At 33.8% G+C, this 25,781-nt stretch overlaps 1 protein-coding gene across 1 annotated transcript in view; it reads left to right on the top strand.

Annotated features, from left to right (window-relative positions):
- LRRIQ1 (leucine rich repeats and IQ motif containing 1) overlaps nt 1–25,781 on the top strand; it is a gene marked incomplete at both ends in the record, with an annotated part of 109,381 nt that overhangs the window by 35,295 nt on the left and 48,305 nt on the right. The window contains 7 exons of the mRNA XM_082065663.1: nt 2,210–2,686; nt 4,937–5,075; nt 7,640–7,759; nt 21,139–21,228; nt 21,946–22,070; nt 22,688–22,783; nt 23,121–23,206. Coding sequence (XP_081921789.1) covers nt 2,210–2,686; nt 4,937–5,075; nt 7,640–7,759; nt 21,139–21,228; nt 21,946–22,070; nt 22,688–22,783; nt 23,121–23,206 — 1,133 coding nt within the window. The remainder of the gene's footprint in view (nt 1–2,209; nt 2,687–4,936; nt 5,076–7,639; nt 7,760–21,138; nt 21,229–21,945; nt 22,071–22,687; nt 22,784–23,120; nt 23,207–25,781) is intronic.

Here is a 25,781-nt window from a genome sequence, read left to right as displayed (position 1 = left end):
ACCCCGAGCCCATGGAATAGTTCTTATTTTCTCCAGAGCTGTCTGAAATCCCTGTTCACCTAAGGGAACCACCAAGCAGACTGCCACCTAGCACTCAGACCCCATCTTAACTTTTGTTGTCTGTTCTTTGGAGCTTCACCTGTGCAGGAGAACCTCAGATACAGTTACCAAGCCACTTCATTGCTCATAATTCTCTGAGATAGATGTCACTACAGCTTCCTTTGTAGTTTCTTGAAACTTAGGCTGATCTGATTGCCTACAAGAAAAGCCACTGATACACAGGGAGCAGCCTAAAAATCTACAAAATAAGGGTATAGTTTTGGATTTCCAGGGAAATGTCAGCTGGGAGACAGGGTGCATGCCAACTGTGGCAAGGCTGTATTTTGCAACCACTGTTACACTGAACTGTTTCTGCTTTCCGCATTCATAGCTGCTGAAAGGGTGAAACAGCTGCTCAAAATGCCCCTGTCAAAAGAGAAAATGCACAAATATCCTACTCTGTTCACAGTTCCGGTGTTTTGCTTTTATTTGATTCTGGTTTTGAGAATGATCAAATATACTCAGGATATAGTTTTCATAAAGAAGTTTATTTTGCTCAATATAAATACGTTCTGAGATTTTTCAACAATATTTTAATCCTGAAGCAAGCAAACAAACAACAAAACCAAAACAAAGTAGAAGAAGGAAAAAAAAAGGTGGGAATGAATCTTAGGTTATTTATTTATTTTTTGATTCTTCTGTCATCTCACCATTTTATGTTTTGTAGAACATTGGTAATGGTCTTGTACCGAATTTATCTTGTTAAATACATTAACTAATTCAAAGTGTTTACCTAGAGTGTTTAACTAATGCTTTAAGTATTTAATGTTGAAGAAATTACTATGCTTACTGTGTAGTGGGAAACAGCTAAAATTATCAGATCCTTAAGCAAACATATGCACTGGTTTGCATATTTTCAGGAATTGTCATATTTGTGGAATTAACAGGAGTAATGTTCTATAATGGGCAATAACATGTACAGCCAATGCACAGTGAGTTGTGTAATTAGGCCTCTTAGTTTTAGCTTCCGATTTAGCCATTCATATTTGTCCAATAGCACTGAAGTTGTCCTAGCAGAGTTGGAATCTTTTTTACTATTGTAAAATCTGATTCTGTATGTTCTTAAAAATCTAAAAAGTTCTTAGTTGAACTTCACTAGAGGAAATAGTTATAAAAGTGGAGTCTTTTCACATTAAAACCTTATCAAAGCTTCACCTTTCAAGAGTGATAAACAGAAAAATTATGTTATTGAAACTATAATCTTAGGACCTGATTTTTCCAAACTCCCTAGAGCACTGATCTTATTTCTACTTTTGCTCTTGGGTTGCTGAACTAGAATTGACTTCGTGCTCCTCTGAAAATTGCTCCAGATTACAGATCTCTGCATCTGTCTGTGCTATCAAAGCAAGATGTTTTTGTGATTCAAAAAGTACCTGCTACCTGATACAATGGACAAACACTGTCCAAATACTGACACCCTTGTGAATCTGTAACAATTAGTTCCTATTTGCTCTTAGTCATCCTTGTCATTTAGATGGTATAACGCAAAGAACTAATGAGAGCCAGACTTTGTAGATTCATGTTACTTCCATCTAGCACCTTCCCTTATGTTGATAAAAATATCTATACTTAAAAGTCTCTATTTCCTAAATTCTCTCTAGGCATTGTGGTTTGTTGGTTTGAATATAAGTTTTGGGGTTGTTACTGTAGTTCTAATCTAAATTTTAAAATTACTGTTATTTTTATATTAGCTTTCATAGTTTCCAGATAAAATTGGATTATTAAGGCTATTACAGGATTTGTAACAAAATTGCCTCAAATCCTCTAAAATTTTCAGCTTCATATGCCTCTAACCACACAGAAAATTAATAGTGAAATGCATGCCCTAGTGCCTATTTGGAGCAGACTGGAACCTTTGAAAAAAAGGTCAGAGTAAAATAAGCAATCTAATACAGATGAATATATTTTAAGTGCTGAAAAAAAATGCAATTGAGACTTATAAATACTGAAACTGCTTTTCAATCAAAGTAATTACTAATTGTAAGAATGTGGAAACATGTAAGGATACTGGAAAACACAGAGTAGTTTAGAAAATAATAGAAGGAATGTATTTTTTAAAAAGGATTCATATAGTCTGAAACACATGTAAAAACTTTTTTTTTTTTTTCAGAATTGCCTCTTCCATTGATTCTGCACAAGGACAATGCTGGTATTTTAATCAGTTGATGAAACTTAGTATTAAACATCGATATGCACATGAGTATGGGGACCTAAACATTACTGACAGAGATGGACCAGAAGCACTGCAAAATCATTTAAAGCAAACATCCACTGGCTGCCTACAGAAAAATAACCTCTTTATCATGGGTGCGACAGAAAATAAACAGGTCTTGTTGGATCCTTCCAAAAGATGGATTACTACTGGCCATATTCAGGCCACATTCATTAACTCCTCCATACCTGTGCACCAAAAGGAAAATAAAGAAGATCAGAGAGTGAAGCAGAAGAGCACTGAATCTTGTATTAATTACAGTGGGGAGAGTGAAGGCAACAATAACATGTCAGCCCAACTCACATTGCAACAGTCAGGGATAGTAGCAAGTAATGTGGGAAAAGATCTTCAGCATTTTGAGAACGATACAGAAAGGTAAGACAGATGCTGTATTGCTTTCAAATAGATTGTATGGATAGGCAATAGGAGTGAGGATTTCTTGTTCAAAACAGAGACACAGAACTTGTAGTAAGAACACAATATTTTTAAGCTTACTAGACAATAAAGAGTTATTTTAAGGTGATGCACACTAGACTTCATATTAAAAACAATCATTTGCAGTATTGTGCCAGTTGATGTATTGGACTATAGATATGCATGTACTTAAAATAATTTACAAATACTGTATAGTAAGAGAATTTGAAAACTTTCTCTTGGTCTTCTACCTTTTTCTTCATTTTTTTTCAATAAATTTATTACACCAATTTTATAACACATACAATGTTAAGGATGAAAATTCCAGATGGTTTACAGGAATCCTGGGGCAGTTTACACTGCAAACTAATGCAAGGCTTTTTAGCTGTCCTCTTCATTAGACATTCAAAATTAATCTATGTAGAATTTACAGTCAGTATCATTTAGAAGGCAAGAGGGAAAAGTTGCTTAAATCTATCATCCTACTCCCTTAACCTTAGGCCAGTCTCCTGCTGTTGTGATGACTGAAGAGCTCACAGCCTGCCCTGCCCTTGGTACTCCTCCAACATGTCTCAACCTGCTTCTTAAAAGTAGAGGCAGGGGTGAGGGCGCAGTTCAACTTGTTCTGTGCCCTCAAATATTCTCCTGCATGGAACAGACTGGTTTATTACCTCTTTGGAATGCATTTGCTTCTGGTTTGTATGGTTCTGAAAGTGCAGTCAGGGGAAGCTGAAGTTTTTGTCCTAAAGGTTAAAAAAATCAGTTATGATTTCATAAGAATTCCATTTGAAAAGTACATGTATTGAGAACAATACAAAGACAAGCGTGGAAGGTGTGCTGCTTCACGCTGTTTAGACTTATGGTAAATGGGCAGTAGTGCTTAGCTGGTACTTAACACACTAATAGTTTGTCATAAAATTTATTATTCAAGAAGACCATAGAATTCATCATTGCCTCTCAGGAAGCTGGAATTAAGAGTACAGTAGTCTATTATGGAAGATGAATGCTTCAGAAAATATTTTTGAAATAGTTCATTTAGAGTTTTTATGTAATGTTTTAAATGCATTCTGCAAGTCTGTTGTTGGACAGCTCTCTTCAACGCAGAATGGAAACCATTAGAAGGGATTTTTTGTTTGTTTTTTAATGCAGCTACTGCTTTTTATAGGTGCAAAGCTTGTAAGTAACCATATTTTGGGCTTAGTAAACTTAATAAACACATCTGAGGAAAAAAAACATTCTGGCTTAACCTCTTAAGTGTGCTTTTTTGCTGAAAAGCACTCCTCTATTTAAGTAGATGCACTACACAACAAAAGAAGTTGAAGATGTTTAACGACTGGGGGAAATTTAGATGTCTTTTCATAAACCCACTGTCCAATTGAAATGAGAATTTTGTGGAGAAAAGGATTCCAAGAAAGTAAAGTCATAATGCAGAGCTGCCATTAAAATTTTTCTCCATCAGTGTATATTAATTGAACATACATTTAGAAAACTGAATCACTGAACTAATCTAAATAGTCTGTAATCAGTGCTTGTTAAACAATGGGCAAATTAGAAAATGTACACATATTACCAGTGGTCAGTAGTGTTAAACTGAAGGGTAAAAGTAGCCAAAAGGTTAAATTGCACTTACTCAGTTTTTCCTATCTGCTCCATTAGAGATATTTGTCTCATGCAGCTTCTGGCATTTAGATCTCTTCAGTGTTTTGTTTTGGTTTTGGTGTGGTTTTCGTTTGTTTTTTGTTGTTGTTGGTGGTGGTGGTTTGGTTTTCTTTTTTGTTTGTTTTGTTGTTGTTTGGGTTTTTTTTGTTATGGGTTTTGTTTCTTTGTTTTATTTTTGTTTTGTTTTTATATGGACAGTGGAGATAAATGGACACCTGCAATAGTTTATGTAGTCATTGTTAAACCACTTCTACTCCTAATCCTTCCTTTGAGGAGACTCTTCCTCTCCAGTGAACAGGCAGGAACCAGAGCCCAGTGGAGACCAGTCCCCTTAGATAACTTGACTTCCAAAGTTATGTGATGTGAATATGCTCCAGTGTTTCTGAACATCTATGCCACATCTGGATTGTAATTTCTTTACAGTTTAGTGGCAGAGCCTTCCATTTATCTAAATGCAAAGTGTTATGTTTTATGGTTATAGTTTGGCAGCTATGATAATCCTGTTGTACTGGTGAGACTATGTCATTCATAAAGGTATTTATTCTCCCTGAGGCTACATATGGCAGCATCAGTGATCCAGTCCCTTTGGCGGGAGTACCATGCCAGGAGGAAAACTTATGGCACCCAAACAGAAAATCAACAGTTTATAGAAGCTTTGAGAGAGAAACATGAAGCTGCCACACTAATCCAGGTTGGTTTATGGTATTCTGATTTCTAATTTTGCATATATAATAAGAAAAAAATATTATTGGTTTTGTGTACTTGATATCTTCTCTCTATTTTTGTTTATGATTTTATCAATAGTTTGATAATTAAACATTTTTGGTTTTATTAATCAGCATAAGCTTGATGCTTTTAAAAGAGAGCCTTCTTCACAAGAAAAATTATAGAAGCATAAAAATATTTTCCCTTTTTTCACCATTTATTTCTCTGAATTAGTTTTGCTTTATTTAATTCTAATATTATGTTTGAGACATATTGTGCCCATATTCTTACGGGGGTATATCTATGCTATTAAACTGACAGATGCTGCTTAACTGGTACATCATGTCTGATATCTATACAAATAACTACTCTTCCCATCTCTTCCACCTATCCATCTCTTTCCTTCTCTTCCCATCTCCCAAAACCAGGATTGCCTCATCCGTGCTGCCATTGGAAACAGACCATGGCCTAGGCTGTCCTGTGCTAGATACTGAGTTGATAGTTAAACAGAATGGATTACTATGTGCAAGACTTGAAGTTCATGCCTTGGCTCTGTTTATTTTGCTAAGCAGATATAGTATTTACCTACCAAGTTGCCAGGGTTTGTGTTTTGTTCTACATTTTTAAGCAAATGGACCCTGTATTTATTTCACATTTCAAGTTAACTTAAAAATGTTGGATTTCGTAAGTCTGCTATAAAAATGTCAACAGTTCCAAAGTGATTTAGGTACCCAAGTTGCATTTTCAGACTGAAAATCCAGTTCATTAGTATCTGTTCAACAAATGGACAGTAGCAAAATGTTTAGTAAATGTGCCTACTAGCAAACAAGACAAGTACAGAATCACATTACAGAAGTTGGTTATCCGGGAAGTTGAGCTAAAATTTGTTTCTGGAGTATAGAGTGTAGCTAATATACTAACAATTGATTTCCATAAACTTATTTAGTCCATTTTTGAACTTATTTATGTATTTGGCCTCTACTATATATTAAAGTTATGAGTTTCACAAATGTATATAGTGATTAAAATGTGTTTCTTTTCATTTGTTTCAGACCTGATAATTTCCAAAGTCAGTACAAAAGTAGTTGTTCACTATTTGTCTTCTGTGCATTTTATGGATTTTTAGATCTCTCTCATATCCATCTTTATATTCACTCTTTTTAAAATAAAAGTTTAGTCCGTTTAGTATCTTTTCACATTGCTCTATCCTTCCTTTTGTCCCTCTCTGAAACTTTACCTCATTCTATTATAACATTTTTCGAAGAAGTGACTAGAACTGAATTCCATAGGCAGATATACAATAAATTTTTACAGTAAGATTGTTACAGTAAATTTTCATCTTGTTTCTTAAAAAGTGCTAACATATATTTTTTTTCTTTTTGATCATGGCTGAGTACTGACCTGGTGTTTTCATAGAACTGTGTTAACAGCTGCCTTACAGTTTATCCTTCTGCATATACCATTAGGACTGCTTTTCTCCTTTGCATTTGTAAAAACTAATTGTATTTGTTGAATGAAATACATTTGTCATTTGATCACTCAGTAATATCAGAATGTTTTATCTAGATGGTTATGAAGATCTGTAGGAAAATAACAGCAATACAATAATGAGAAAGCAGTTGTAATACATTTAATCATTTTTATAATAATCAGGAATTACATGTGTAAAACAGTAACATTGTCAATAATTTGCATAGTTAGACAATCATTTCCCAGAAGTTAATAAGCTAGACATTAAGCCAGAATATGAGATTTACCATTCCTATTTTAGTTCCTACATTGAAAAGCCATTAAATATGGACAACACTGCTTCTTTCAGGACAGTGGAAATTTTTTGCATGGTGTTTTAAATGCTTAGGGAATCTTGAACTCTAGTGATGTCAAACACTGATTTGGGGGAAAATTGCTGTCCTGAATTTAGTTTTATTAATTTCATCTCTCTAATTTTGTTCTGAAGTGTTTTCCTTGATCTGATTCTATGGCTTGGCACATGTTCTCTTTTTCTAGCACTCAGTTGCTGGTGTGCTCCTTTTCATTAGATAAGATTATGCCCACTGGTAATATTTTTTTTTTAAATAAAGATCTTAGATAGTTAAGAAAGACCAACTGACCTAGGTCAATTGCATGAGATGTCTCCAAGAATTGCTACTTGTAAACTATAAGACATTTAGTACAAGTGTATTTTTATTCTGAGTAATTTGAAAGTTGACACTCAGCTTTTTTCTAATGTAGCCTTTCCTTTCAGTTTATAATAGTCCCTGAAGGAATTGTCAAATAATTAATTAGTTGACCCAGGTTTGTAGTTGAGGGAGTTTCAGGATTCCTTTCTGCTTACTTGTGAAGAGCCTCTTGAGTACTCTAAGCTTTAGACATATGCTGGCATTTAATTTGTCTTGTAGTTTTAAATGTCACATAAAGTTCAAAAAACAGATCATTGAGCTATTAAACCAAGGCCCAAGATGTTTTATCTTCCTAATGGGATAACATAGAGAATCTGGATTTGGATTTGATCTATGGCTTTGTATAACATGCTTTAAATTTTTTGTTTAGGCATTTTGGAAGGGCTTTCTTTTGCGAAAGAAACTGGCCAGTGCTCTTGCAGCTGTTAAAAGTGATGAAGTGGAGGATGACTATGAAGAAATAAATGTGGATGATTTTGCATTTTCTGAAGTAAGTGCAGTCATTAGCCTAAAAACTTAATTTAAAAAAAAAAAAATATTATTCTTAAGCAATCATGTAGGTGTTGGAAATAAAAGAAATCTAAAGGACTACCAGGGCTAGAATTAACATGTTGACCATCCAGAAATAAAGAAGCATTTTGTATAGATGGCTCATTTAAATGTATTTGTCATGGATTAATTGCTTCCTGCTCTTCGAGATGCTCTGGTAGTTACTGTGCTGTTAATGTCACACCACTGTAGAACTCCATATATTTCTACAGTTGAGAGACAATAAAATGAGAATAAAGAAACAGCTACTTTTGCTCTAAAATTTGTAGCTTTTTAGCATTTTAGTAACAGATTACAATGTCAATGATATTTGAGTGTGTATTTTGTTCACTTTCATGACAGAATGAGAAAAATAATATAGTTGAAAATATAGAAAATATAACTGATATTCAGTATCATAGTATTCTAGCAAAAACAGCACACCTCCAAAATCTGGGGTGAAGCAGGCTTATTAGCTCTTCTTTTGTCTTATAGGAAAAGTGCTAAAAAGATCATGAGTCTGAATATAGTAGTAAATTATGAAGAGAAGTATAGTTAAATCAGAAAAAAAACCCACACTTAGAAGGTCTGTGATGCACAAAATCCAGAAATCATTACTAGTAAATTTTACAAGTTATATAGAGTTAATAATGTTTCAGTTTCAAAGGACTGAAATTGGCTCAGAAGTTTCCATTCTTAGAAATAAAAACAGGCTCCAATGGAATAACATCAGATTCAAAACTGAAATTAATGATAATTAAGTAAAAAATAAAAATGTTTACAGGATCAATGTTGTCATTCAGTAAGCAAGGAAAAGTATCTTTAAACTAATTTTATCTTTTATAGCCTCAAAATGCACAGTCTACATGGGAAGTTCTAGATTCGTGTGCATAGTAAGGCAGCTCTTGATGACTTACCTATAGATTTGACTGGAGCACTACTTTCTCTAATTGCTCATGTTTGCTGACATCTCTTTTTTTTTTTTTTTAATGGTTTCAGGTAAAATAAAGAAAGCTGATAGCAATGTGGTCATTTTACATCTAAGAGAATATGACTGAGTTTTTTAATGAACCATTGTCTCTGAATGTTGTTATTCAGCTGCTGCTTCTTTGCAAGAGCTATTTGTCAATATTCCACTGTAATTTTGTGAAGGAGACTGATGTGATAACCCTGCTACTGTCAGGATTAGATCCTATTTATGATCACGTGTTTGTGTGACTCATAGAGAATTATGAAACCAAATATGTTTTTAGTTGGAACAGTGCCCTTTACAGTTGATCAGTCTTCAGTCATCTTGAGTATCAGCCTTCTTTTGCCACCACTCTCCCCTTAAAAATAGTTGGGCTTTGTAGGAAATTATCACCAATGACTTGATGACTTGGAGTAATTTTATTTTTTTTCTTCTCCCTTTCAGCAGCTATTTTAAGGTACATTTTCAGAATTACTGTCTTACTGTAAGAGCATCTGAAATGTTTGAGGCAGGAGTCCCAGGAATCATTTGGTAGACAGGAAATGTCTGCGTGTAAACATAGAGATCTGGCTTAAATTTTAGGATTTTTTTCCTTTTAATTTGAAATATATATACAAAAAAGAACAGTCTCATTAGTTGATGTTCTCTGATCCCTGGCTTCTTTCTAAAATAATAAAAAGCAGAAAGTAGAAGGATTTATTTCTTCACATAGGAAGGAAGTATCTATTCATATATTAAAGAAGGAAAATATCCTGTTTTGAATTATTCAGCCAGTGTCTTACATACTATAATTCAATTGAGCCGTTCTTGTTGCACTCTGTTTGGCCCAACTAATCCTCTGTTTGCTTGGTGTGGGGTTTTTTTGTGTGGGGGAGGTTTGTTTGTTGGTGTTGTTTGCTTTGTTTCGTTTCATTTTGTTTCATCTTTGTTTTGTGTTTTGTTTGGTTGTTTGGTTGGGTTGTTTGGTTGGTTGGTTCGTTGGTTGGTTTTGCTTTTGCTTTTGTTTTGTTTTTTTCTTAATTGCTAAACTGAAAACTGCATGGGCACTTTTGTTCCATCTGTCTGTCAGCAAGGCAATCACATTTAGGCAGATGCTCCTGAGGCCAAGAAGAAAAGGAAGGAGTGGGGAAGACAGGAAAAAAACATCAGCTCATTTCAGAGAAGCTTGCACTGTATCAGTCTCTGGTGTTGCCACACCTTTCTTCCTTTTCTTTTTTTTTTCTTTCAAATTGTTATTGAGTTTATTAGGAAATAATTAAAGCAGAGGTGTAGGAAGCAATTCTCAGAGAAAGTGTTTAGGGCCAGATCATGACAGACAAACCATGAGCTGACATTTTAATTAGCACAGCAGGCTCAAAGGCTGAACTGGGAACTGCAAAGTTACTCAAGCCCTTAGCTTCTTGTGCCAAAAAACAGAACATCTGTTTTCTACAGAGCAATGTATATGATAAATATGCCCATGAAGGATATATTTGTTCAGTGAGTGAGCATTTCAGTGTTCAAGACTGATGGCTGTGACTGGAATTATACCCTGTGATATTCATTGTATTTTTCCTTCTTTTTCTCTTTTTTCCCCTCTCCTTTTTTTTTTTTTTTTTTTTCCTTCTTTTCAAGCACATATCTTGTCTGTTCTGAAGAGTCTGATTGTGACAAATGTGTGGCTTAGCTGTAATGGGCCTACTGGAACTGGAGCGTGAAATAGTGATGTATGATACAGCTGTATCATGTTATTAATTGTATGTGATACCAAGGAATGCTTACTGCAAACTTACATTAGTATTCTGTTAAAGATTCCATGCCTTGCACTTCACTCTGTCTAGCCTAGACTAGCTGTTCTAGGTTGCCTGATCCCATGTGTCTTTCACTGTTCCATTCTCTGCAGTTGGGCGATAACCAAATCACATGGACTTTCTATTTCTGCAGAAACAAGCAGCAAAGGCTTGGAAGAGTCGGTGCTTCCTATTCCCTCCTTTCTGGCCTCAGAGTTTTATAGCAAAGTACTGAAGCAGAGCCAAATAATGACACATGGTGTCAGTGGCTATCTGTTGGGCCTCAAACAAGTGTGTAGGGAGGAGTACATATTGCTGGGCTAAGACATCCCATCTGCTAGGGTGTGAAGAAAGAGGAAAATATCTAGACACCATTTGGTACTGCAGATTTCACTGTTGAATAGGGTGAGTGAAATGAGAGAGAAGGGCAGAAAAACCTTTCTTTATTGCAAACCATTACAAATGTACTAAATTTTGTCCAAAAGTTTTTGAATAATCCACTGTTTTGTGATGTGATCGTTATTTGTTTTTCTTATACCAATATTACGTAGATTTCAGTCATTGTGATTTTATTCAGCATTATCTAGTATTCTACAAAATCACTAGTGTGCAAGCACGTATTTAAACCCTTTGCAAATATCACAATGCAATAAGGCGTTAGGCATTAGTCATCATTAAATTACTGTTTAATATCTTCTTTATAAACTCAGTGTACCCAGGCTGCAAAACAGCATGGGAACAGCTCTAGTCTTTGCCAAAGATCTTCTGTTTACTTCATTTATGCACATTGAGCAGTGGTGTATTTTTAGTACAAGTTTGGCACCACATCACTTGAAAAATGGATTGCATGTTATTGAGCTGGAAGAAGGGCCTTTATCTTGCTCACAAGAGCATGAATAGTAATAATTTCACCTGGACAATTACTGGTATCTTCTTGTATTCCTATCAGCTCCCGTATGTTGCCAAAGACATTCTGAGGCAATTGATGGCAGTAGTGTTTTGTGTCTGTTGTATTTTGCAATGTCAAACAGGCTATCCCAGATGAGATGGAAGATCTGGCCAACAGATGTCTCAGAAAGTATGAGCCTGGTATTTAGTGATATTTTCATGTCTTTCATGTGGACTTCGGAGAATTCCAGCCTGTGTGCTCCAGAAGGCTGATCTTAAGGCAACCTTTCATCAGCAGTCCATCCTTGTAGGAGAGCTCACTTTACCTCTAGTGGACAAAATCTGACAACACATTTGCTTGGCACAGCTCTTATTTTTTATACCATGTATAGAATTGTTGTTTTCTTGATGAGAATATGATGTGAGTCAAAGGCAAAATGGCCAAACTTGCCAGAAAGCTGAACCAGTTGAATATGATCAGTTTCATGATAATTCTTTACTCAGAACGGTGGCCATTGAATAAATGGTTGTTTTCCAGCACTGTCACTATATAGAGATATGTTTTATTCTCCTCAAGATTAGCTTGAATATTGATGGCTACATGGCACAGAAAGTAAGTGCTGCATTTTTTAAAACTTCATTGTTTGAATTTAGTTCAAATCAAGGCTATCTAGTCATACTTCAAACAAAAAAGACAACACACAAACACCCCCCCCACTCCCCCCCCCCCCCCCCCACACCCCCAAACAAACAAATGAACAAACACTTTGTAAGTTTCAACCAAACTAAAAAGAAATCCATCATGGCTTCTTTCATCAAAAGGGGTAAGTCTGTTGCCATGAGACAAAGTGATGTTCTGCTTCTGAGCTTATGTTGAATTTTTACATTCCAGTCTTTTGGTAGTTTTTTAAGTTATTGCCTAGGAATAACCTTCATATTTTTTCACATGTCCACACTCAGACACAAAGCCATTCCTATTTTTTTGTTTATCTTCCAAGGCAGCTAAGCAGTCGTTTTATTTTCCTGTTTGTTTGAAGGAGGGTGGGGGAGAAGAATAAAAACTACCTCATATGTGCTAACTCTTGAAAAGTAAACAGCAATTAGAACATAAATTTCTTTACATCTCCCATCTTTAGTATTCTTATCACAGGTCCAAATTAGACACATACAATATGTTTTGCTTTCTTTTTAGATAATCCTTCATGATGTGATTTCTCTCGGGCTGTGAGTTTGTGACTGTGGGCTTGTGACAGTGATTGCTCTTTTCTGCCTAGTGCCAGGAAATAAGTGTAGCCTGTGGATTAGTAGGTCCCCATAACATTTCTTGTATCTTGACACTCTTATGCATGTCTAGCTCTTGTAATTGCTTATATATGTCAGATGAGATTCTAACCTTTATGCATTGTATATTGCAAAGAATATGATCCTTTTTTTCATTGACTTTCTTATTTCTTACAGCACTGTATGAAACCAAAAAGCATATGATGAATATTTCATTAGATGCATCATCTTCCTTTAAAGGGAGGAAAAACTCTCTCCTAAGTAACCTATTGAAGATAAATCTTTTCGATGAGTGTGTACCAACAGTCTCCCTATATGATCCTGCTTCTTCAGCTGCTGTGTTAATGAATCGCATGCCATTCTCAGTTTGTGGCATCGTCAGATACATAAAGCCTCTTTTCTACCTCTTTAAGCACTTATCTTTTTAGACACTTATCTAAAATACTGAAATCTTGTTTTCTAGTTATCTGATAGATATCCTGGCCTTGGAAGTAGGTTGTTTCAGTCAGTACCTGATAAGATAAACACAAACACAGCTATTAGGAGTTGTGGCTTTTGCTAACACCCCAGCTTCACAGCTCATGCAGAATGTGCTCTGATTGCTTTCTGGCTTTCCACCAGGAGATAGATCTCAGTTCTTAATACCTCCTGAAATGCTTTTAATTTTAAATAAAAACTATCTTCATGTTTTTTTTTACCTAATTCTTGGTTAAATAGCCAGATTCAAACAAATACTTTCGAAAGGAAAGCCCACTAATGATGTATGACACTAAAGGTATCATTTGGAACTTCTTTTTAACCAAATGGTATAGTATTTTTCTAAATTATATTTAACTTGTATGACATATCAAAGTATAGTGATGTCATTAATTATACTTCCTAGTCTTATTTCTCTAAAGGCAAAGTCAAGCATCAAAATTGAATAAACAGGCTAAGCAATGGAAAAATATATAAAAGTGAAAAAAGTCTTAGTTCTGTGGAGTTTTAGACTCATTACTGTAGTCTCAAAGGAAAACCGTTCTGAGCCAAATGCATCATTTTAAATGTAAGTAATAATAGAGCCATCGTTTCTTCTCAATGACTATATTTTCATCTGCAGTCTCTTGAAATCTGAGCTGAGGTCCCAAATAATTGAATATAACTTCCCTAAGTTCTTTAATTTTTGTGTAATGTTAAAACTGACATTTTAGTGTAGGTATAGATTGTGTTTAAAGGATCTAGTTTAATGTCTGATAATTAGTATGTCCACATAAATTGATTTCCTCTGAAAAATATGTTTTAGTAATGCCTAATTACAAATTTCAGGAGCTTTCCTAACTTACTTGTCTGTGTTCTGTGAGAAGAGGCCTCTGATGCAGCCAATATTGTAATTGAGTTAAACAGCAGTACTTTCTGAGGAAACAAAGAGGAAAGTGACATGTCAACTTCCTTTCTCCTCCACACTCAAATCCATACATGTCTCATTGGCTGGAGCTTGAAGTCCTTTTACTTTAGAACATAGCAGATGTTATCCAACCAAAGCACAGTTTAACTCACCTGAACATGTAAAAGTTTGGGTCATGTAGGTCATGAATGACTGGCATGAACTACAATAAGGTTCAGACATTTGGAGAGTTAATTATGTATGTATACATTCATCCCTTTTTGTGAATTAAAACTTTTAGGGTTCCTGAAATTTTCACTATTCATTTACTTTTGTATATTCTGAGAAAAAAACAACAAACCCACCCCGTAGTTTTAGTCGTTTGTATTTAGAGAAATCACGTAAGTACTCATATGAAATATATATATATATACATATGTATTCAAATTTGAGAGAATAATTAGTTTTCTGAGCTTATTAAACAGTTTGGAAAAGAGACATTTGGAGAAGACATTCCCCAATAAAACTTGAATGTTTTTCTTAACAGAATGTTGTCATTTTTGCAGTCATTGTCAATATATCCTTTTTATAAATGGACAACTACACAACTATACTTGTCCTCTAATTTTACCACAAGAATGTGCTCTAATAATTAACCACCTTTCTTAAGTCTTTAAAATCTCCTGGGGTCAATTAATCCTTGTGATGTTTCTCTGGAATCCATATGATACTTGCTACTTTTTTTGGCTTGAAACATTGTTTGGTTTTAGCAATCATAAGAATGCAGCCATGCCCAGCTTTCCTTCCTAGTTCTCTTATTTTACATAAAGACAAGGTTGAAAAAGAAGCATTGCCAAAGGTTAAAATAACCTTTTTAGGGTGCTAACCTATTTATCTTCACCACATTAAATATGTGAAAAAGCATGAAAGACAAATCCAGAGAAAAAGGCTATTTTTCCTACAGTTTGCAGTTCAGAGGTCCATTTTCTATAAACCATGCATCCATTAAACTAATTAAAAAGAAGTCTGTATACAGTTTTTTTATAAAATTGGTCAAATTAACACATTTACACATAGTTTCAAAATGAAAGAGCTTAGACTGAATTTTTGTGATATTGTAAAAGGAATAATAATGCAGCTAATAGATTATGCAATTAAGGATGTTTGTATTGGTTAATGTCTTAGCTTTGGAATTTTTTTAGGGAAGTCTGGCACTGGATTTATATTCAACTTCCTAACATTGAACTAATCTTTATGCATGAACTTGAGTTTCTCAGAAAGCTAGGCCATAGAGAAATCTGATTCCTAAAAAGACTGGATGGAAGAAAAGGCTAAATACACAAAAATATTGAGATCTTTACTTTCAAAAGAAGTTTTCATTCACAGTCTATCAACAACATGTAAATGAACATAGAAAAGTGATATAGTCCTTCTATATCAGCTATAAGAACTAAAAATTTGTGATTTCTTAATAAGTTTGTCAAAACTTCCTTATGCTTTTAGAGAATAATTTTCTAGCAAAGAATACTTAAGCCTTGGCAGAAATGTAGTTTAGTTTAAAAAGAAATGAAAGATGTTACCCTGGAGTAGCACAATATTTGAATGAAATACACCACAGAGTGAAATATGTTTGCCAGGAATCAAGAGAGAAAGTTGCAGCTTTCTGCCAGATCAAAGAGAGTCCAGTGTGGCTTGGCTGCGATGTGCCCTTTTCTATTGTGAGTATCCACAGGGTTAATCTTCAGCATATGATCCTTCCCCCTGACTGCTCCCACTCCCAGTCTCTGAACAATTATTTAACCTACAGGATGTTTAGCACTAGAAAAGTAGTTCTTCATGTAGCATGTATTGCTCAAAACTAAATCTCATCAGATAATTTGAAATAGTCATAGAATGCTGTTGAACATTCTGCCTTGGATTAAAGTGCTCTCTTTCACTTCTCTTATTGTTTTAACTTTTTATTTTACTTTCTTGGAGTGAACTAGACTTTAACTGCACTATTCAAATATACTTACTAAAACCTGGGAAAGCAGAAATCAAGATTCTTCACCACCCTGAAGAACTTTATTTAAATTTGTACTCTACAGAGAAAACTAGAGGAAAGATTAATTCTGATTTATTTATTTATTCATTTATTCTTGTTATACATTATTCTTATTAAAAATTAATTTTGAATGTAGAGAGGGCAGATACTTTATAAAATCTGGTTGAAAAAGGGACATTCTGGCTGAGAATGACACTGATGTCACTGTCTCGCTGAGAGGAATAGAAGTCCAGAAAAATAAGTTAGACAAAACTGGGCAGGTGAACTTAAACATGAATATTTTTCTAAAAGCAAGGAATTCCACACACTGTTCCTGTGAAATTGTTATGTGGAAATATGGTTTTTTAATACAATATGCTTAATTTTTTTTCCCCATCCACTGCTTGTATTCTGTTGTAATGCTCAAAGGCTGGTCATGACTCTAGTTCAGAGTGAGTTTTGGATATTAATTTTCTTCTGCTTCTTTATATTCTGTTGAGAAATTTTCCTAATTTTATCTTAAGATACTATATAAATGAAAGCATTACATAGTAATCAATAAAACAATTTTAAGGGCTAAATCATTACTGTCCTGCAAACAGTGAGTGAGTCAATGAGGGAATGAAAGAAGGAAAGAGATATAAAGAGTAAGTTCTCCCTAAGTTTCAAAGATAGTTTCGCAATTTTATCAGCTGATGATTCATCTTGTGATTCTGAGGTCCACTCTTTTTAGAAACCTGAGGTAGCTTCAGTTCCCATGGCAGCCAACGTGTTGACCTTTCCAAGTTAAACTACACCACTTCAGCAGTTACATGCTCTGAGCATTCTTTCCGGATCAACATAGGGATGACCTTGCAAACACACTGCCTAGGTTTTTATATTTGTCATAATTTAGATTACTGTTTTCAGCTGAGGAATCTTTTCCTAGATGTTAGCAGAAAGTCCTTAAAGCACCAATTTCCAAGGTCTGAAAGTATGTACCAAGGGAAGGATTGTCCTCAACATGTCCAGCTTCTTTCATTCTTTCCATAAGTATCTGCTACTGAACCCTTTTTCAAGCAGAGTACTGATGTAGATAGGTACGATCATTGGAATAATCAGACATTGGAATAATTTCCCCAGAGAAGTGGTGGATTCCCCAACATTGGACTCTTTTTAAGATCCATCTGGATAGGATGCTGGCCCATCTTGTCTAGGCAGTACTTTCCCCAAGAAAAGTTGGACCACATGGTCCTTGAGGTCCCCTCCAATCTGGTATTCTGTAGTTCTGTGATTCTAAAACTCTGCGTTTCAGTAGTTCATTCAGTTATCTTTAAATTTAGCAGAACTACTCTCACCGACTTTGGTGGTTGTATGATTGGATTCTGTTTCCAAGACCACCAAAGTTTAATGCTTGTTGGTAAATAGTCATTATATTTGCAAAAGAAGGGATAGAATAAGTATTTGAAAAATGAAGGAATAACAAAATATAAAAGTTTATGTATAATATGCTATTAAATCCTCCAGAGTTCATTGATGAGCTACAAAATGAAAGGGGAGAAAAAAAACCTACAGAATTAGATTCTCAAAGTGTAAAAAAATGCATCGTGAATCAAGTTTAAAAGTTCTGGATCCTAATAGGTAAATGGAAATAGGTAGTAGTGTGGAAGCTTTATTATTAAAATTCAAGGGAAAAAAAAAAATAGAACCAACAAAACTAAATATAGTCACACCCTCTTGTTGAAGAAGGAGTATCAGGAATAATGTGTTTAATAGCGAATTTTGTGATCTGTATTTTTCTAGACTTGGAAGTGTCTTGTTTGTGTCCTGAGAAAGACGGAAATGAAAAATAACACAAGGTCTTAAAAAAAAAAAGAATTAAAAATAGTATAAATAAATAAATAGAAGCATTAAAAATGTGTTTCAAATAGTAAGTTAAACAATTTATTTCTGTGATGCTTTAACAAAAAGTTAGACAGGTCTATGTATGTTTTGTGTCCTTGTGACACTGAAACTTTTTAAAAGTAAACAATACACACTTTGACTTGAAACAAACACTGGAAATAAAGTGTGGAGGATACAGAAACATAAAAGATGTCTTCAGATGAACTGTTGTGTGTTAAGTCAACTGTATGTGATTTACACGTATGTGTAAAGCTAAGTCATATACCTCAGCAATTGTGAAATCAATTCCTTAGTTTGGCTTTAGAAAGAAACATAAATATAGTATGCCTATAACTGTTTTTGTAGCTCATGCAATCACATTATTTTTTTATTTGCCTTGTACTTAATCTCAGATTGCTTTTTTTTTCTCTTAGTGGACAAAGTCAGTAGAAATTAATCTATTATTATTATTATTAGGTATTGGTAAATCTGTCATAAACTGTGTTAGTTATAATTTAGGACTGTGTTTATGGGAAAGATATGGACAGAAGTTTCTTGAACTTAGTGCTGTCAAAATCTCTAAGGATAAACAGAGTGGAAGAGCATATATTTGAAAATCAATTATGTGTTTATTTTTTTTGGCCTAAGCAAATGACCGTGTGATATGTTTTTATAACATGCCACGCATACATAGGAGTGCTTAATGATAAATCAGTTATTATTTTTTTTTTGTCTTGCGTATTTATGCCTTTGAGTCATGCTTTTATATTTTCATTGGTATTCCTTTCAACTCTTAGAACAATGAAAAACATTTTATAGGCTATAAAAGAAATAAAACCACTGCAGAATATGTTGAATTAATAAATTGCAAATACTGGGGTAAGAAAATATTGGTGAGAAATATTCCTACTCAAATATTAAAAACAAAGAACTTTAATTGGGTTATGGTACAACTATAAAGCAAAAAGATTCATTCAGTCTATTGATTACTACATTTAAATTGTACAAAAAGTGGAAATCTACCTCTCTCCCAGCTGTATTGATTCTTTTACAAATAGAGGAGGAATAAAATAATTTAGAAATTTGCCATTTTCATATACCTTTATATACCAGCAAAGCTGAAGACACATCTTTTGCAGATATTGTGTTTACCCATGACTGGATTGCATGCCCATACTCAGAAATGAAGTGAAACACTCTCATCTGAAAAGTTAGAAATATGATTTGCATAGTGCATTTTAAGAATAAATTTAAGGAGGACAAGGAGGAATAATACCTGATTTCACTGAAAGTTTTTGATCAGATTTTCTCCCTTTTATATAGTTATCCATTATGAGCGTTCTGCCCATAGACCCTAGGCAACTGCAAAACTTGAATATGTCACAGCTTTGTCTCTGCTGAGATATCAACTTGTCAGTATTCTGTGTCCAAATTGTGCCAATTTCACATGTTAAAATATCTCATTTGGGATCTTACTTACTACAGTCTGCTTCTGGAATAAATTTTAACTCTGACCTTTTTTTTTATTAATGAAAATTATTTGAATCAACCATGTAAGAGTAGTCACAGAGGAGAGAGAGACTAGTGGGTTGTAGGTAAATGTAACAATTCATGAATGTGATCCATTTTATTTGTTGCAAGCCTCTACAGTTTATTTGCATAGATTTTTTTACATATGCAACCACCTGAGAAGGTATGGTAAAGAGGATAGTGGTGTATATTTATCACGAACTGAAATGGTAAGAAGGGGAAGAGTGGTGAAGAGACATCTTCTGCTAATAACGAGGGCATAGAATATATCTGGATTTATTATATAAAAGTGAAAGCCAAGACATAGTATATTAAAGAACACGGAATTCATGAAACAAGGATCAAAGATGTAAGAATGCATTCCTTTTAAGACCTGAAAATAAAGTCAAAATTTATTGAACATTTACTTTGAAAAGTTAGGTCAGGATGGAAGAGGAATACTGGTTCACAGTTACCTTATAAAGATAAAGAGTGGTTTTAGAATCACCAAATTATGTGGCCAGTACAAGAAGTAACCTTTTCAAAACAGCTGGAATATGGTCCTTTTTTCTCTCAGAATTTCAAAGGGCTTGGAAGACCTTCTTGTTCACTAGTCTAAGGCTGTGCAAAGTCCTGTTTAGACAAAATACACAGGAAGGTATCCAAAGTTAGCATAATTTCTCAGAGTCAGAAATTAGTGCAATCTGAAATATTCTGTGAATGGGAGAAAGGTAGACTGGTTTTATAAATCAGACATTTTCAAAAGAATGAACCCCAGGATCTTTGCTGCTGAAGTAAGAACAGCCTGAATGACTGAGCCCTGTGTAAGTAAAGCCAAATTCTTCAGAGGTATTTACTTACTGTGTGGGAGTAATTTGCTTCTCTCACTTATCAGAATATGTTGAAAGAACATGTGGTTGAAAACCTCAAGGACGTATAAAAAATAATTAATATACAAATTGAGTTTGAAACAAAATCTAGATTTTATTTTTATGAAAGAAAACTCCATGAAATGCCAGAGACACCAGTTAGCACCTAATTCTGTCATCCCTTTTCATTCCAAGCTATTATTTTAGTTTACAAATTATTCCATTACATCAAAAATAAAATTGATTAATTGAAGGAATAAGTACATACAGGAATCACCTTTCTAACCCCAGATTTCAGTGAAAACTTTTCATCTAATCAGTTCAACTCAACAAAAGCAAATATGACAGAATCAGGCACCTACATCTAGATATAAAGTACTCAGTTTGTCAAAAACAGCAAACAAAGCTGTTCATGTCCTTTAGACCTTTAAGTACTTTAGGTCTGTATTTTCTTCGGAGTTTGGCAGTCTTTTTTAGTAATGTGGGCTTACTAACAACATTGGGATAAAATTTCAACAATTTGATAAGGAAGGGATGCATCTTATTTAAAAACAGCAAAACAACACAAAAAACAACCCCACAACCCACAAATACTATTAATCTGTTTTTTTTCTTTTTTAAGTAAAACAGTACAACACAGCATCTCAAAGGTGTTTTAAGTGCGATTGCTCTGCAGGTGGCAGTTCTGATGTATGACTGGAAAACAGTTGAAATAGTATGTAAGACAATTTAAAGACACTTTGCAAAAGTTACCAAAACTAAGTCTATTTTATCAGTGCACTTTTTGACTTTACACATTCATGCAGGCTGCATTAGAGAAGGAATGGCTAACTCCAGATTCCACCCGTTTCCCTTCAAAAACACTCCTGCTCTCAGACCAGCTGCACTGGCCAAAGGTAACATGTCACAGAAACTTCTTACTCTTCAGTCTTTATTCATTCCTTAAGGATATGCTATTCTGGGGTGATTAATACGACAATATATTGACTTGAAAAACACAATTACTTTTAGAAGTCTCAGACTTCCTCCTCATCCCCAAATGCAATTTTTCTTTTAGAGTTTCTTTCGTTTGCTTAGTTTTTAATTTATTTTGGATTTATTTCAACACTTCACAGTAGCAGAAAAAAAAGATGATGTGCTTCATCTGTACATTTGGCAATGGATTAAAAATTGCTAGTTGACACACTACTTTAAAATACTAAGATCTGCATTATATGACAACAGCTGAATGTTTTCAGAACAGCTAAAGGTCATTGAACTGTGATGTCTGCTAGTTATTTGATAAACTTTGAAGTTTTAGCTTTTTGTTTTGGTAGGGTTTTCTCTTCTTGTTACAAGTGTAGTATTACTAATGTTTTATTTCCTACAATTAAAAGAAAGGAGTCTTGTAAATGTAAAATTCCTTATAGTTGGGGATGTTAAATATAATTAAAATCACCTTTTTGCCCTGTTTATTTAGTCAAAGGTAAGGTCTATAATGGGCATATTACCATTAAGAGACCATTCTGTTATAGTAATACACTCTGCAAACCCTGATGCAGGTTTACCTGCACATTTTAAATTCAAACTTGCAGGAATCATCAACTTAATTTTTTTTATTTTTCTTTATTTACAAGTATTCTAGGCCTTCAAATTCCAGTGAACATTCAACTAGTCTGCTGTTGTCTCCGCAAGAAGTTTGGCCATGTGTTAACAGACCACATTCACACTCAGCAGAAAATATCCACTTTCATAGCAGGTAAGTTAACTAATATATTTTTTTTCATTATATTTAGTTCATTTAGATTTGACAAAATCAAAAAGAGGAGAACTTGAGTCTATTTTCTGATACTTTTGCTACTTCCAGTTCATATGGTATTACTGGTGTTAAAAACATTTACTTGTTAAAACCAAATATGTTACTTTCAGTTGTTATTTTTCATTCACTACCAGAATTAAGAATATAGGAATATACATGTGTATTTTTATTTATCTAGGTTTGACTGTAAATCATTAAAGTATGGGTTTTTTCACGTATATCATAACATGGATGTTGAAATAGAGATTTGTAAGACTAGATAAAGATTAAAAGGGATTTCTTACACAGCTGCATTCTTTTGGAGAGAAAGGACTGAAATATGCTTCAAGTAATTGAAATGTAAACATTTCAAATTGATGGCAGACTTTTATTACTCTCCAAGATAAAGCCTTCCTGGAGTATTAAAATAGATATTTTTTTTTTTATTATATCCAAGCTTCAAAAGTGCCTTTAAGAGGCACAAACAACTTGAAGAATAACGAAGGCTGCAAAATAGTCACCTAAGACCCTTCTTAATCTACCTACCTTTCAGTACTGCTCTTATACTTTGTTTTCAGATCAGGGAAGGAAACAGTATCACAGCTCTCTGACTGGAAGGAAAAAAAGAAATTCTCATTCATGTCTGAAAAAGAAGCAAAAATTTCAGAAGAATGGTATGTTAAGCTATTTTGCTAACAGTGACTTCCAGGAATAGGTACAGTATAGTTGGCTGTTGTTCCTTGCTTTTTTTAACTTTCACCTTTCATTAATCTGTTTTTGACCAAAGTGAAAATTATTGTAATTACTTTTCCAAGCATCTGGGAGACCAGATTAATAAGCTATGATAATATTAAGATAAGCATTGCAGCTATCTGTGTAATTCAGAAGGTTTCATCATGCATAAGTAGTACTATACGCTTGTATTCTTTTTGAAAATGCATTATACAAAATTATGCAGCTGGTATAATGTAATATACGTGAATTGTTTAGTAAGTTATTCTTTTCCCCTAGGGGTTTTAAGGATATTTCTACCGCACAGCTAATGCTGAAGAGGGCCCATAAAATGAAGCCCAAAAAATATAGTAATAAAAGTATAGGTAAGTCAACATTTTTAAAATGGTTACATTGATGTAATGTTTCTAATCTTAAATCCCAAAATAGTGTCTCTGTTAGAAAGTTTGCTTGCACAACATTAAACATTCATTTGAACGAAAGTAGAGTGTGATTCAGTAAAAATAACTCAGTTTAAATGTCTGTAAAGTAATCAGTTTGTTCCAGGGATAAAATTTTCATATTTATAAAAACATTCAACTGTTTTTTGAAGTTGAATATGACATCTATGTTAAACAGACATTTTGGTGGGGTTTTTTTTCATGTATCTTTTTTTCTAGAGGTGAAATTTATATTTCTGCATTTTGTACATCTTGTATTTTTCTCTTGAGGGAATCTCAGGCTAACGTTATTGACTTATGCGAGAACTATTTATGAAAATGACAACTTAATACATATGAAATTAAATCATATTTTCTGTATTAAAAATTCACAGTGGAAATAGATAATGCTTATCCAGTTTCTCTGTAATTACCTTCTAGCTCTTCTCAGATACTTCTTATGTCAATGAACGCTTCTTTGAATCATCAACTGTTAGTATGATATGCTAATAAAAATGTTAATTGAATATATTAATAAAAATATTAATATTATACTGCTAGTATAAGATACATTCAAATATGTAAGACCCTGGTGACAATGGGACCTAATGCTAAACGGTCTTTGGAAAGTGTACCCTTATTTACATTTAAGTTTTTTTTAATTCTATGCCAAGCTACAGTTAATTTTCCTCTTTTGTATAACTTTGCAAATCTCTTTTGTATTAAGTGTTGAAAATATTGAAAACCATTTTGCTCTTCGAAGAGAAAAAAAAAATCAGCCTACAGATAAAATTTAAAAAGTGTTTATATACCTGTATATTTTTTCTACTTTAAATGATGTGCCACAGACTTAATATGACAAAAAATATCTGTTTTAAAAAAAAGGGTGGGGGAGGGGGAGAGAGAGAGGCATGTAATCAACAACTGAAGCATTATTGTTATGGAAAGGAGAAAAAATTAATAAGAAGCTAAAGTGATTGTATTTAAACATTGATAGCTTCCCATGATGCCCTACCACGTTACCTAAAAAAAAAAAAAAAAGAGAAAGAAAAAAAAAAAGTAGTAAGTATCTGTTATGCCGCTGTGTTTCTACATATGTTCCATTTGGTGGCCTCTGTATCATTTTTTAATGAATAGAGCTTATTAGGTTATATCATATTTTCTCCATGTGCTCTTTGGTTTATGTTAGTAGTAATTAATCTAGTCATAAATGTCTGATTGAGTGTATCAAATTTGCTATCCTATTTTTGTTGTAGTTCTAATGGATTTTTTGATATGTTTACATTCACTTTGTTCAGATTATTCAATATGGTATATGGGTGTTGACCTTTTAATGTATCACTTGGAATATTTACAAAGTATATTAGTTTTTCAAAAATTAAATAATAGTTTTGGGCAATGTTTTTGTAGGTTCAAATTTCCTCTTCTTGACACTGCCTTGTATAAGAATTTTTTATCATTCTAACTATTGCATCAGGCACAAAAATAACCTGTATATATAATTTTCCTGTATAGAGTTCTCTGACAGTCATTAAAGTAACTTTTTTTTTTCAGATAAACAGAAAACATAATTTCCAGAACCAATAAATATGACTGAAAATATTGCACACTTGATCTCTTTTCAGTAAAAAGATTTTCAAAACGAAAATATTGCACACTTGATCTCTTTTCAGTAAAAAGATTTTCAAACCAACTACCCTTTCTCAAAGAGCACGCTGACAAAGTCAGTCCTTTCGGTCACTAAGGACCAAATAGACATTATCAATTAAAACAAGTTTTTTTACCTTAAACTCATGCTAAAACTCAGCTGTTGCACTAAAAAATAATCCTGATGGAAGATTGCCCATGTGCGAAGAATCTCCATGTATGTGGTTGTGTTTTACATCAGCCACCTCTGAAGTGGTGAGAGCAACTTAGGATCTTGTTGAGGGTCTGGTTGAACAGAGAGACTTTACAGGATTTAAGAGTGGATATACCTTATCGTGAGGCTTGCCAGCTCCAGATCAGGAAACTGCAACCAGATCCATTAGGCTGCCAGTATGTTTCTTGGATCTCTGTGCGGTACAGCTCGTGCTAGAATACTTACAGAATATTTTATCTCTTACTAGAGAAAGAAAGAGAGAGAGTTCATGATCTTGGGCCACTGCTGTGAGTTTAACCCTACCGAAGCAGGAATGCCATAAGAAACCTTATTCCTTCAAATATTTTAAAGCAGATTGAAATTCATCTGAATGTAGTTGTCAGCATTATCTTTTTATGTTTCCAGATAAATTAGCATCCTATCACCTTCATCTCCTCTGAAATGACCTTCATCTGTCTTCTACTTACTGAACCTGCATATGAAATCTTGCAGCATTTATTTTTAGCATTATTTCTGTTCTTTCTTTTGAATTTCCAGGTCCTCAGTGTTATAATTACAACTCTTTCCATTTAACTTTCTGATTTGAAAGAACTGAAGGTATGCTAACTACAATAAAATAATTCTGTTAGTGATACAGATTTCTAACCACTAGAAAATAAG

This window comes from Streptopelia decaocto (genome assembly GCF_964273445.1).
Source record: "Streptopelia decaocto genome assembly, chromosome: 1".
Classification (NCBI taxonomy): Eukaryota; Metazoa; Chordata; class Aves; order Columbiformes; family Columbidae; genus Streptopelia; species Streptopelia decaocto.
The sequence above is the reverse complement of the archived record's forward strand: the minus strand, read 5'-3'. Positions and strand labels throughout refer to the sequence as shown.